The sequence below is a fragment of the Rhinolophus sinicus genome, linkage group LG01 (assembly GCF_036562045.2).
Source record: "Rhinolophus sinicus isolate RSC01 linkage group LG01, ASM3656204v1, whole genome shotgun sequence".
Classification (NCBI taxonomy): domain Eukaryota; kingdom Metazoa; phylum Chordata; class Mammalia; order Chiroptera; family Rhinolophidae; genus Rhinolophus; species Rhinolophus sinicus.
In genome coordinates, this window is record NC_133751.1 from 7,082,555 (window position 1) to 7,095,930 (window position 13,376).

The 13,376-nt window shown below is 46.0% G+C and overlaps 1 protein-coding gene and 1 long non-coding RNA gene across 8 annotated transcripts in view; one reads left to right on the top strand and one right to left on the bottom strand.

Moving 5' to 3' along the window:
- HLCS (holocarboxylase synthetase) overlaps positions 1-13,376 on the top strand; it is a 193,770-nt gene continuing 180,394 nt past the window's right edge. Inside the window, exon 1 of one of the 7 annotated variants that reach the window (XM_019730302.2) lies at positions 1-70. Coding sequence is in view for 2 of the 7 variants with exons in the window: in XM_074325505.1 (XP_074181606.1) it covers positions 11,164-11,358 (195 nt within the window). In the remaining 5 variants the exon portion in view is untranslated. Of the gene's footprint in view, positions 71-211; positions 564-10,986; positions 11,359-11,396; positions 11,850-13,376 lie in introns of those variants that run through there. The other 6 variants (XM_019730301.2, XM_074325502.1, XM_074325505.1 and 3 more) reach the window with 6 other exon arrangements.
- Positions 5,157-11,329, bottom strand: LOC109446666 (uncharacterized). Its single transcript, XR_002137252.2, has 3 exons — positions 11,191-11,329; positions 10,201-10,352; positions 5,157-6,378 (listed from the first exon to the last, which is right to left on the bottom strand). It is a non-coding gene; the product is annotated as an uncharacterized LOC109446666 (long non-coding RNA).

Sequence of the window (13,376 nt, forward strand, 5' to 3'; positions counted from 1 at the left end):
GTGTGTGCGTGCACGCGCGCGCGCGCACCAATCTCAAAGGAAGGCAGACGCGTGTACGAGCAATGATAAGGTGGGTGAATACTGTTGCAAGGGACTGTGGAAAGGGGTCTCACCTAGCCTAAGGGTCGGGCGAGACCTTCCGAGGAGGTGGCACTTTGACATTTTAGGCAAGACCTTAAAGGACAAGTAGGAGGGTGTTGGAGCAAGCCAGGTAGTGTCCTGCGCAGCCAAGTGGAGGACGGCAGTGAGAAGGGTGCTGTGGGTCAGCCGTGGGTCAGCCAGGCGTCCCCGCCAATGTGGCTAGTGGCAGAACTAGCAGGGGCGCGGTCAGAATTTGGAGCTGTGACCCTGCAGCGGGGCCCCACCGAGGGGTATCCCGATCCAGCTTTTCTCAAGGTCTGTTTCTCAGACTCCGGCTGCCACCTGCTCAGTCGTTGGCGACGACACCCCCGCCCCCTTCGGGTGAATTTTGGCGGCGGCCGCTCACTGGGTCTGAGGGCAGCTTTGGGGCCAGGAGGCCGGGAGGCCGGGAGCGCGGCCGCAGGGTCCAGGGCGGCCCACAGGTACGTGCGGCACCGATTCCGGGGGCTCCGTCTCGCCAGGTAAAGGGCAGAGGCGCCGGAGCCACGGCTCCACCAGGGTACAGATAGGTGCACGCTGGTCGGTGGGTTTCCCAAGAAAAAGCCAGCTTCTCCGTCTCGGGTTGCCTGCCTTGGATCCTGCGTTTATCCCCTAGGGGAGCTATTTATAGAAAGAAATAGTTTAATCACGGCTGGCTTTTCTGGCTTTGCCTTTTTCTGATTCAGTATGCCTGCGTGGGGGCTGGATGCAATCGTCTTTCCAGGGCTGGAATCTTGTCGAAAGCGGGCGGCATGAAGCACTTCCAATTCAGCTGCATCATCTGCTCTTGGCTTCTCCAGGAAAGGGCTCTTGCTCTGTTTCTAGAGCTTTACCATTTTATAAACGCGGATTATACTTAGCCCTGTGGTACTGAGTTGCCTCTTCTTAATTTCTCTTTCTATTCTACCAGATTTACTGTTATTATAAACTGCCCGCAATGCTTTTGGGGCTAAAAAAAAGTGAGGTTTGCATAAACGCATTTAAAAATCCCAGGTTGAACTGCAAAGCAAGGGGCGTCAATAGGGGGCACTGCAGCTTCGCGGGACCCCTGCTGGAGACCGGATACGAGCCTCTCAGGAAACACACATTCAGTGAAAACGAGGACGCGAGTCCGCGGGCTGGGAATGTAAGGGGCTGTGGGTAACGACCCCGTTCGCCCACCAAACTTATTTCCAGCCCCATGAAATGTCCAGTAGGAAAGGTTGATAATAGGTACGACTTTTTCTTTTCCTGAAGCAGTGATTGGCTTTTTCTAAGCACGGAAGTGTTAGTTTCTAGGAGAAAAGAAAAATTCAGCTGTCATGTGACTCTTCGGTCCCCTTTCACCGAGCTTTCAGCTACCAGGAGAAGGCGTCTGTGCTGGTGTTACCTAAGTGTTTGTGACATCCTGCTGGGTGTACTTTGGGTAATCTTCCTGTGTGCTTTGGGTGACAGCACACTGCCAGGGCACGCTGAAGGCCCTTTTAGCTTTTGACCCTTCAGTCCCTTTACTTTCCCGGTTGTCCCCGATAGTCCCCTGCTAGTCCCCGTGGTCTTTCTTGCTCCAGGTATGCTCTGTCCAGGATTCCACCTACCAACTCATCAGGTGGCAGTTCACAGCGGATGTTTCTACACACCGGGAGGATTCTACTCTAAATTTTCTAACTCACTGTGACACACACTATTAAAAGTAGCCGCCCAGGACTTGACACTGACTTCTGTTTAAATCTCATTCTGTTGAGAGACCACTTAACCTGGAGGAGTATTTCAAGTGGTAGAGACCTTAGGCACAGTGACTGACAAGTTGAGAAAATATTTAGGCAAGACCTGCTTTTCTGTGTGAGAAAGGTATCCCCATTTATTGGAAAGGAGCCCAGTTTTGTGTGGACCTCAGAGCCTGAGGTTCCTGTGCTGGTAAAACCAGGTAATGCTCTCCACCCCCAAGAGTTCTTGGCAGGATGATATGAAAGTTCCTTGTCTTCCTATTCCCGGTTCAGGTGCACCTGCGCACTCATCCAGGTGGGCTGTTCCTCCATCAGAACGGTCACTATAGTCATGCATGGCATAACTATGTTTCGGTCCACAACGGAGTGTATATATGATGGTCTCGTAAGACCGTAATGGAGCTGAAAAATTCCTATCACCTCGAGATACTGTAGCCACTGTAACGTAACACGATGCATGACACGTGTCTGTGGTGCTGATGTACATAAACCTACTGCACTGAAAGTTGTATAAAATATAACACGTATAACTCAGTATGTGATACTTGATGATAAATAACTATTACTGATTTATGTACTTATACTATGCCAGACCTTTCATCGTTAGCGTACTCTTTCTGCTTACAAAGTTAGCTGTAAACAGTATGCCATGTTAGGCCAGCAGCAGTCTCATACAGCTCGTGTTTACTGCATTTCTTGATTGAATCATTTTCTCTAGTGCTTGGTTTTATCTCACGTTGTTTGTATAGTAACATGCTGTACAGGCCTGGGAGCCACGGGCTGTACCACACAGCCTAGGTGTGTAATAGGCTCCGCCATTCGGGCTTGTGTAAGCGCACTCTGTGATTTTCATGCAGATGAAATCACCTAACTGCGTTTCTCAGAACATACGCATCCTTAGGTGGGGACTCAGCGCTGTATGCTCATCCTCCACCTGTTCCTCGCTGATGCTGTTATTCCCACGGTAGGGCTGTGTAAACAGAGGCACCTGCCCACTGTCCCTGAATGCATTTGTGTGTGTGTGTGGCCAGGGCCCGAGCAGTATTTGAACTCAGAATGCCTGACTCCAGACGGTGGCCTCTATTGCTTCCCTATGGAAACCGCCGCTGGCACAGGCTCAGCCTTGGGTTGTTGGATCGGGGTGCGCTGCTAATGCTTTTTTTCATTTTGGTTGTAAGGGTTATAGTCACTTTCCATATTCATTCACTGGACCTCCATAATTTGCCCTTTAAAAATGAGACCTTTCCTCAGGAAATGGGACAGAATTGTTAGGAAGACAACCATGTACTTGGAGGGGGGCTCACCTGTTTACAGTTTACCTTAAGGTAATTTAGACTTTTGAGGCTGAGTGCTGTGTGTGTGTGTGTGTGATCTTGTAGAAGCTATGGTACTAATGGCCCCAACTGGAGGTCTTGTCTGATAAGCAGGAAACTGCTCACAGATGGTAACTCCTCTCTCCCAAGCAGGAAGGAGTCTGCCTGGGAGGTGAGGGACCATTCCTCTCTGCTGGATGAAGATAAATTTGCTGACAGTGGAGAAATTTTTGTGAGCACTTATATCTAGTGGCCAATGGGGTAAAGAGGTAACAGTGATACCTCACTTTACAAATGGAGGTAGGACCTAGTTTAATTTCCAAAACTTTTATTAAGCACCTGCTATGTGCTGGCACAGCCCTAAATGCCAGGGACATGAAGGTGAATAAGACATTGCTGCAAATCAAATCCTTGTAAAGTGAATCACGTAAATGTATTGGGATTCCAGAATTTTAGAGCTCCTGGGGGAAGTTGGAGAGGATCTGGTTTGTGTCACTCGTTTTTTCAACAATTGAAAACCTGTGACCCAGAGATACTAAATGAGGTGCTTAGCACCACACGGCCTGTTAGGGACAGGGGGGAAATGTCAATGAAATTCAGTTGAAGGTCATCTTCTAATTTTCATAATTTCATTTTGAAATAATTTGAGACTTACAAGAGTTGCAAAAATAGTATAGAGTTCCTTCACTTAGTGTTAACGTCTTACACAACTAAGGATTTATCAAAAGAAAACATTAACATTAGCGCAATACAATACTATTAAGTAACCTACAGACTTCAGATTTAACCAGTTTTCCCACTAAGATCCTTTTTCTGTTCCAGAATCCAGTCCAGGATACCTACATCGCATTTTGACTCTGGAATTTTTTTTTTCCTTTTATTTATTTAAGTGTCCTTTTCCAGGACCCATCAGCTCCAAGTCAAGTAGTTGTTTCAATCTAGCTGTGGAGGGCGCAGCTCACAATAACCCATGTAGGGATCGAACCGGCAACCTTGTTGTTAAGAGCACCACACTCTGACCCACTGAGCTAACCTGCCGCCCCTGACTCTGGAATTTTTAACTTTGTATTTTCCTATACTTGAGGTTCCTTAGAACACTAATAAATTAGTGACATTCAGCTGTTGTACAAACAGTGGACCACAGGCCTCTTTTCAGAGCCAGGCGTGTGCCTCGGTGAACTCCATGAAATCCCACCCGCAGCTTTTTGGGAGTGGCCAAGTTCTGGACAATCCCGGCCTGTGTGATCTAGAAACAGAAGGCTGTCAGGCCAGCAGGGCACACCCGAACCTTCTGCCACCATTCCCTCTTGGATCTTGAGTCTCAGTTCAGTTGATTATTGTTGTACAGGGGACATTCTTACCTCTCAGGTGCCTGGTTTATCTAGCGAAGGGCTCTGGAGCCAGAAAGACATAAATTTAGGTCCCAGCTTCCCCACCGAATTGTGTGACCTTGAGCAAGTCATTCAACTGCTCTAAATTCAATTTCCCCCTGTGCAACATGGGGACAATAGCACTGTGCAGTTATAGAGAGGGTTACATGAAAGAATGTACAGTGATTGGCACAGGGCTTGGTATGCAGAGATGGGGAATGAATAAATGGATGGATGGATGTCCCTAAGGGGAGACCAGGTGAGGTGGGTGCAGTGGAAGGTCTTGAATGCCAAGCAAGATCCCCCGAGCTTCCTGGGGGGCAGGGGCAGGCACTGAAGGGTTTGAGAAGGGGAGTGATGGGACCAGAGCTGCACTTTAGAAAGTCCAATGTGGAGGATCAAGCAGAGCAGTAGGAAGCTAGGGCGCTATCGAGAATTACTGAGGAGGCTACCATGTCGGTTCCAATGACAGCAGAGGGGTGGTGATGGCAAGATGAGACTCTTGAGAGACTGTGTGGAGGTATCATCAACTGGAATAAACAGGATTCGGGTGGAGAGAAGTTGGGACTCCAACATGACTAAGTTCTAGGTCCAGGAGTAAAGGAGAATGTGATGTCATTAACAGAGATAGAGAAATCAGGGCAAAGAGGTAATCTGTGGGAGAAAAATGCATTTAGTTTTATTCATGTTGCTTCTGAGACAGAATATCCAAATAGAGGTATGCAGAAAGGATGATTGCAGCACGAGCCTGGGAGAGGCTGGAGCTGGCAATGAGGATCTGAGCATCATACCAGAGGGGTGGCCACTGAAACCCAGCGGGCAAATGGAACCACCACGGAAGAGAACGTAGGTGAGGGCAGAAGCTGGGGGCAAAGGATCACTCATGCCCAATGGTTCAAGGAAGGGTAACAGACAGAGAAGGGGTCATTGAGAACTAGGATGGATTAGTTTGCTCCGGTTGCCATAACAAGGTACCACCTTGCCATAACAAGGTACCACCGGCAGGGTGGCTTAAACAGGAATTTATTTCCTCACAGTCTGGAGGTGGCAGGTCGAGATCCAAGTGTCGGGAGGGTTGGTTCCTTCTGAGGCCTCCCTCCTTGCCTCGTAGATGGATTTTTTTACCCTGTGTCTTCACATGGTCTTCCCTCTGTGTCCTAATCTGTTACAAGCACTCCAGTCATACTGGATTAGGGCCTGCCCATATGATCTCATTTTACCTTACTCGCCACTTTAAAGGACCCATCTCCAAATACAGTCATGTTCTGAGGTGCTGGGGGTTAGGATTTCAACATGGGAATTTTTTTGAGGGGCACACAATTCAGCCCGTAACATAGGAATAGAAAGAACTTTTGAAAGGACTCAAGGGAAGAATTTCAGAAAGGACAGCGGCTTGCCACTGGCCTGTTCTTCCTCAGACCCACTCACAGCCCCTGCCTGTTCCCTTCTCCCCAGTGATTCACAAGGAAGGAGGCTCTTTGAGGCTTCTCTACTGTTTGGCTTCAGCAAAGTTCAGTCACTGGGACAGGAGAAGGCCAGAGGCATGGAGAAGCTGGGGGGATCCCCTTCCCCCGTCTCTCTGGCTCTGGCAGGGTCTCCAACAGCAGCCGTTGAACCTGTGGCTCCATCTCCCACAGGACAGGTCTGTCAGGTTCTGGCTTCCACCAGGTGACCCTGGCTCCTCAGCGCTCAGGTCACTCCACCTCCTTGGGGGTGGGTAGCAGCTTTCTGTTATTTCTGTTCTCTGGGTTGCCTCTCTGTCCCATGTTTGGTGTGCCAGCACCTTCACTGTGCCTGTAGCCACGTCTCAATATTAAATCTCCAGTTTGAGTATTTAGAGTGGTTTGTTTCCCTGACTGGCAGGGGCAAATGCTGCAGAAAGATGGAAGGGATGAAAACTGAAAATGGTTCAAGTTTTGAGCAATGAGGGTAGACGCTACCATCCCAGTGATTCAGAAGGCAATCTCTGTCAATATGATGGGTCAATACCAATGCCCATTAAGGTTTTCATTTCTATATATTTCTTCCGTATTTTGATTAATAAAATTGCTTTTTTGTTTGGTTTGACAATATGGCTGTTCCAAAACAATAATGATATGAATATGAGCATTAAAGCTTCTGGATAGAGATCAGGATTTTCTTAATAGTTCCCTTCGTTCTTAGTATCCCAGTAAGGATGTGTATGTAATAACTCCCCATCTCTCATTCATCATGGCTCTTTAAATATTTATGTGATGGAGTTTGGTTCCATTATTTCACTTTGCTTTCAACTTGAACGTATGTACTGGTATTCTAACAACTGACAGTTTTAAGTTTTTAGAATGTGGTGGAATTTAGCAAGTAGTGCCCCCTCCCCCCGACATACTGCCTTCCTGGAAGAGGTGGTAGGAGGGTCCATCTTGCAATTCCATTTTGAAATCACTCAGCTCAGTCTACGTACAACGTTCCATGTAAGTTTCATTTCATCACTATTGCATCCAACTACTGTCACTTAAAACATAGTTAAAAGGCTCATATATGTGTGCTCTCTAGTCAAACTGGTTCTGTGTATTATTTACTTCCTGATAACAACACATTTTACACAGTTGGTAAATACATTTTAACTAGACTCAATCTTATCTTGAAACTTAGGTCTTCTTTTAAAATACATGCGATATTCTCTTACCAGTTTAATATGTTACATATTATTATACCAAGATTTATCATGAATAAGTTAAAATGATTCTCCCAGTTAGCATCATCTGACCTACTACTAGTCAGTTTATTTTTACTGCAAGGAGATCAGGGAGATAGCTGTTATCTTGGCATTTCATATAATTAAGAAATAATGACACATTACATATAGACTCTTAAAGTTTATGTAAAAGCATCTTTCAATTCTTGGATCAAAATTCACACCTTGCTTTTACTATTATCTGTAATTTTAATTACAGGCAACTCCAGTGGAGAACTCAAGAATCCTTTTGATAAGTATAAAACATCTGAAAGCAATAATAATATCAGAAAATAATCACAGGGTATCAAAATACAATGCAGTTAAAATAATAAAATTCTCAGTTTCATTATATACTCATAAGAAATTATTTATGGAAATTTAAAAGGCATTTAATACAAAATTTTCTTATTTGGAATCAATGTTTTTAGAAATTGGGATTCCAATATTAATCTTTGACCAGGGTAGTGGTGGTGGTGGTTGGTTTGAGCCCTACCTCTATAGGGCCTGGACATTTACTAATCAGCAAGATTTAGATGACAATTTTTTTTTCTCTCTGAGGGCCCGATCACTGCCCATGCCTCTAATCTATTCTTTCACCTATTGCTCGTTTCTATTGGTCCAAAATTGAATTTTTCTTTTTGAGTTTAAATCCATAACAAAAAAGATTATTGGTTTAAAATAATTTAACTCAGTTAACTGCATATGCAGATAATTGCACTGACTTCCTGGCTAATAAATACACATACCATTGACGATCAAATATTCAAAGGAAAGCTCTTCATATTTACCAACAAAAACCTCATGATTTCAATTAAAACTATCTTTCAATTATTTTGAGAGGACATCTTTTCAAGCAGATGGTCATTCTCTGAATATCATTTTAAATTATCACTCTAAATACGAATACTCCAACACAGCTATGGAGGGAATATTTTGTCTATAAAGTAGCGACTATGTACTTTAACTGCTAAAAATGAACTATTTACAGTACAGTTATTTACATTTCAGCCTCTACTCAAGGCTTCCTAGTAGACTGGGATTCTTTATTTCAAACTGTGCGTCTCAGCTCCGGCCACTGGACTGATTAGCATCTTGAATGCTTCTCAAGTTCAGACAGAGCTAATGTCAATGTGACAGGCTTCCTTAGGGGACGAGATGTCACCTATTTAATGGGGGGCAGGACAGCATCCTCCAGGGGAGTAATATTCTTTTGGTTTACACTCTGCCTGGTCCTCCAAACCATCACTTTCAAAGCCTGCCTCGTAAGGGTGAGCGAGACCGGAGACTTTGAGTCTGGGAATGCTTTTTCTAGAGAAAGCCAGTCATTTTGATGGGCTACTGAGGTGGTCTTCAGTTGCTAGCTTGTGAGTGCACCATCCTTCCTACTGTGACAGCCTTATAAATACAGTCTTGTTTTTAAATTCCTAGTCTGTGGTCTTATTCTCCACAAACTGGAAAAGTCTTAAGAGTCTAGAGAAACCCAGATGCAGGGAGCGACAGAGGTGGACTTGAGCAGTGCTTTTCAAACTTTAACGTGTTTATGAATCACGTGGGGGTTATGTTATTAGGTTGGTGCAAAAGTAATTGCGGTTTTTGCAATTTTTTTTTTTTTTAACCTTTTAAACTGCAATTACTTTTGCACCGATCTAATAAAAAGTGCAGATACTGACTCATTGGGTCGGGGCGGGGTGGGGGAGGCCTGGGATTCTGCATTTCTGGGAAGCTTCTAGGTGATGCCAATGCTGCTTGATACCAAGGACCACAGTTTGAGGAGCCAGGGACTACAGGGTGTGTGACTCAGGTATACACACAGTAAGATCCCCCGATGTCTTATTTTTGCCACCTTCCCCTTTTCCTTTGCCATCTGGGGACAATGAAGCTAAGCTCCATCATTTTAAACAGACCCTCTTGTGAGTCTTTAACTTCTCTGACTCCTCCTCTTCTATCTGCCTTTCCGTACTCCTTCCTGGGTGTGAATGGTATCAGTGCTCCTCAGTCTAGGGGTCAGGAAGGGACCTCACCCACTTCTCAGTTCATGTCGACCCACTGTGGTCCCCATTCTTTATAAGCCAGACCTGTTTACAGTTTTGACTCCTACATTTTCCCATGATGTCTTCTGAGACCATGACATCTGGAGGCATCTAAGGGCCAGAGGAGTTATGCTGTTTGTGGGAAGGTGATGTTGCAAAACCCTTAAGGAACTTGGAAAAACTAGATGCTTGTGACCTTCAGGGAGAAGAGATGATCTCTCCATATCTATTAATAGCAGGAGAGGGGAGAGTGGTCTTTAGAGCCGTAATTCAATAAACTCGAAGAAGTCTATCTGAAGTGTTTGTCTAGTAAAACATTAGGGTTTATCACTTTGTTAAGCTTTTTCATTTTCTAATTCCTGACTTGCAGCCCTGTGTTATCAAGGAGGGACTAAGTCCCTCCTCTGAGGGGCTCACTCACTTCTTTCTCCATGACACGATTTTAGGTCTTATAACTGAGTAGGAGCCCACTTCCCAACTGCCACTGCAGGATATGGCTCCAGCCCCACTCATCACTGTCTTTTTCTATTTCTGGTACACTGTGATGCTTATCTTGTTTTTTGTTATTTCTTTTTGCATTCTCTCTCTTTTTAAATCTATTGTTGCTATATGCAATGGGTAGAGTTTCCTATGTTATATTACCAGAAGTCTGAGGTTCAGAAAGTGGGTATTTTTTTAAATTAAAGTTTACTGGGGTGACAACTGTTAGTCAAGTTACATAAAGTTCAGGTGTACAATTCTGTAATACATTGTCTATATCTCACATTGTGTGTTCACCACCCAGAGTCAGTTCTCCTTCCATTACCATATATTTGTGAAAGTGGGTATTCTATACTGCTATTTTAAAGCAGATGAATAAAGGGTCAGGGTGCTTTAAAAATCTGCCCCTGGATTAAGTAAGACAATGGTGTACCTAACTGCTTTTACTGCACTCTGCTGTCCACTTACAGAAAGGCCAGAATAGGGAAAATCTCTGCTCTGCTTCACCGTTGTTGAGGCAATTGTTCTTCACTTGCCATTGACTTGGCTCCACCTCTTGGTGACACTATGAGTGAGTGATGTTCACAGTGTCCAGTCCTCAACACTTCTTTACATGCTGCCTTAAAAAGAAAAAAACGAGGCTCCACAGACGAAATTGCTGTCAGTATCAGGAATAAGTAGGCTTCTCTTAGGGGACAAGTACACTAACTGATGTTTCCATTTTCCTACTGTTTTAGGATGCTCACCTTCAAATTGATAACTCACACATACAAGAACACCAAGCAGCCTTTTACTGCTGGTCTGTCTTTAACTTGTTTCCTGCTTTTACTTTAAAATATAGAGTCCAGACAAAATATACTGTTGCATTGTATGAATTAATGTAAACTATTTAAAATCTTTTTTGCAAGAAGGCCTCACTTTATTTTCCCAACTGGACTAGTTAGAGGCTGTTAGCACACTTTGATTCCAGGTGCTGGTTAACTAATGTAATAAACATACACAGCCTCTTCCTCAGTCTGCCTCCTACCCGTCTAGGAAGGGAGGCCAGACTCTGGCTTAAACAAGCCAGGCAGCCCCTGGGCCTACCAACCCGGTCCCCAACCTATCTATCATCTCTCCCACAGCCTCCCTTCTCCCTCCATCACACTCGCCTCTTCCCGGCCCCTCCCACTCTGCCCCTCCAGCCCGGCATCCCTTCTCCCCATTATCCCCCTGACCCCTACTCCCCACTCCAGGCTCGGCCTGCCTTCTCCCTCCACCACACATCCCCTTCCCCCGCGGCCCTCCCCAGCTCCGCGCGGACTCTCCCCGCGGCTCGGCCTCTTCCGGCCCGCGATAGGGCGGGAGGCGGAGCCCGGCGGGAGGGGTTGGGTCGGGGCTGTTGGTGCAAGTGTCCCGGGCCCGCGTTCCGCTGCGGCCGGCCGGCCGGCCATGCTCATCACGCTGTGTTACCTGTACCTGTGGGTGCGCTGGGGTCGCCGGCCGGCCGCGCTCGTGCGCACCACGGTGCAGCGGCTGCGCGCCTCGCGTTGCTCTTTCACCTTCTGCGGCGCAGCCGCGCGGCCCCAGGACGCCCGCGTGTGCCTGAGCCACCGCGGCCGAGTCTTCTGCGTCGGCGAGAGCCAGGTGGGCGGGCGCGGGCCGGGGGCGCGTGCGGGGCGGGGCTGGCGGGAGCGGGGCGGGGCCGGGCGGGGGGCGCGGCCTCCGGCCTCCGCGAGCCGGAAGCGCCCTCCGGGACCTGACGCTCGCGCCGGGAGACCTGGGAACGCCCTCCGCTCCGGCACAGGCCGCGGGCGTTGGCTCCCGGGAGCGCCACGCCTCGGTGCTCCCGTCAGCACGATGCAAACGGGACTCCAGATGACGGGACCAGAGAACCCAATCCGTGACAGGCGACCTGGTCGTCTCCGCGGCGCGCCAGGGCGAGAGTATCGACGATTGGCTCTTTCCAAAATGGGCGCGTTATCTGTGTGTCGGTGCCGTGGCGAATAGCGCTGCACCCCGAGAGCACTGCCCACTTAGCGTCTCCTGACATCTCTTCCACTGTGGGCTGGAGTTTGGTTGAACCTGAATTCAGAGAAAGACAGCAAATCCTTAGCTTTCGGTCATATATCTCTGAGGTGACAAAAACTTCCCTGTCCCCTTCTCCTGTCAGTTGCATCATTTACCAAGCAGGGCACCCCACTGGTTGTCTTTGCATCTGTTTTATTTCCGTTTGCACACAGAGTTTGCTTTTGGCCCAATACTTAGTCTGATGGCTATAAGTTCAGCCGGTTCCGTGGTTTAATCTCTGCAAAAACCTCTGCTCTCGGTAAAAGGCAACAATAGTTCTTTCCTTTCAGCTACTGGAAATGGACTTGACTTCAAGATGCATTTCTGCACAAATTTCCATTGACATCACTGACATTGTTTTCCTTAACATTTAAAGATGTTTCTTGCCCTGCTGGGAAGTTGGTTCATATTTAACATTAAAATGAGATTTTTCCATGTGTGTAAAACCGAAACACCCGAGTAGAATTAAAATCTGAATTCAGGTTTGAATATTTTGTTGAGGTTATGGGATTATACTAGCTAGCAAGTCATAAATAACCCTACCTTGTTAGTCTACTGGAACACAGAATAAGCGTGACAGTTTTCTCAGATCTCTCCAAGAAAGTGCAGGTCTAGATCCCCTCACATGCAAGGAGGTGAAGTTCATTCACTGCATATAGTGGACACCTGAGGGCAAGAGGTCTTAAGTCTCTTAAAGAACCCTGATTGAGAAAGGTGACAAAGTGACACTTTGAGGGGTGGGTTTTTCTATTGTACTGGTTTCCAAACTGGATAAATTTACTGAAAGGAGAACCTTTAAGGTTTAGATTACAGTGGAAATTTTGAACTTTTGCAAATATTGAGAGGTAAAGGTCTAATTTTTTTGGAAGACAGTTTTACTTTTGAACATCTCTGTGACTTGATTGCCCTTCTGCTAAGCTGGTTAACTATAAATCCAGCTTTTCAGCACTTGCCAATTCTCTAGCCCGGTGTTGGGGCATCCCAGCCAAAAGGGCCTTGGACTTTTAAGGGGTTCTGTAACTTGCTGTGCTCCTGCTCTTGGCATAGTTTAGTTTACCCCAGGGCTTTGCTCTGATGTCACTGTCTCAGGGACCCAGACTAGATGGGAGTGGCCTGCTCTGTGCCCTCAGTTTAAACCACAATTCGTATTTCCAGTTTTTATCTTTTTCTCCCTAGGGACTAGTTCTGGTTAGCTTAGAAGCTTGACCTGTAATTGTCAATATTTCAGTGAATGAAGGAGTGTTTAGTGGTTGTTGGGTAGAAGCTCTGATGTTTAAAGCTTGCAATTGGAAAGCCTGACTATTTATGACTAGCTACTGTTATTTTAAGATTTAAAATATTATGGGGATGATGATTTAGATGCCTTATTGTCAGTCTGCCTGCATGGAAATAACTTTGACAGACCTGAATTTATGCCTTTATTGTCTTCATTTTTTATATATTTAAAATCAGATGTATAAATACGGAATGGGTATGTTTATATAATTGAAGGTCTGTATAACCATTGATAAGTATAACCAACGATACTTTAGACAAACTGGAAATTTTAAGCTTTTTTTGTGTGTGTTGGATTAAAGTGGACAATATGTTTTTTG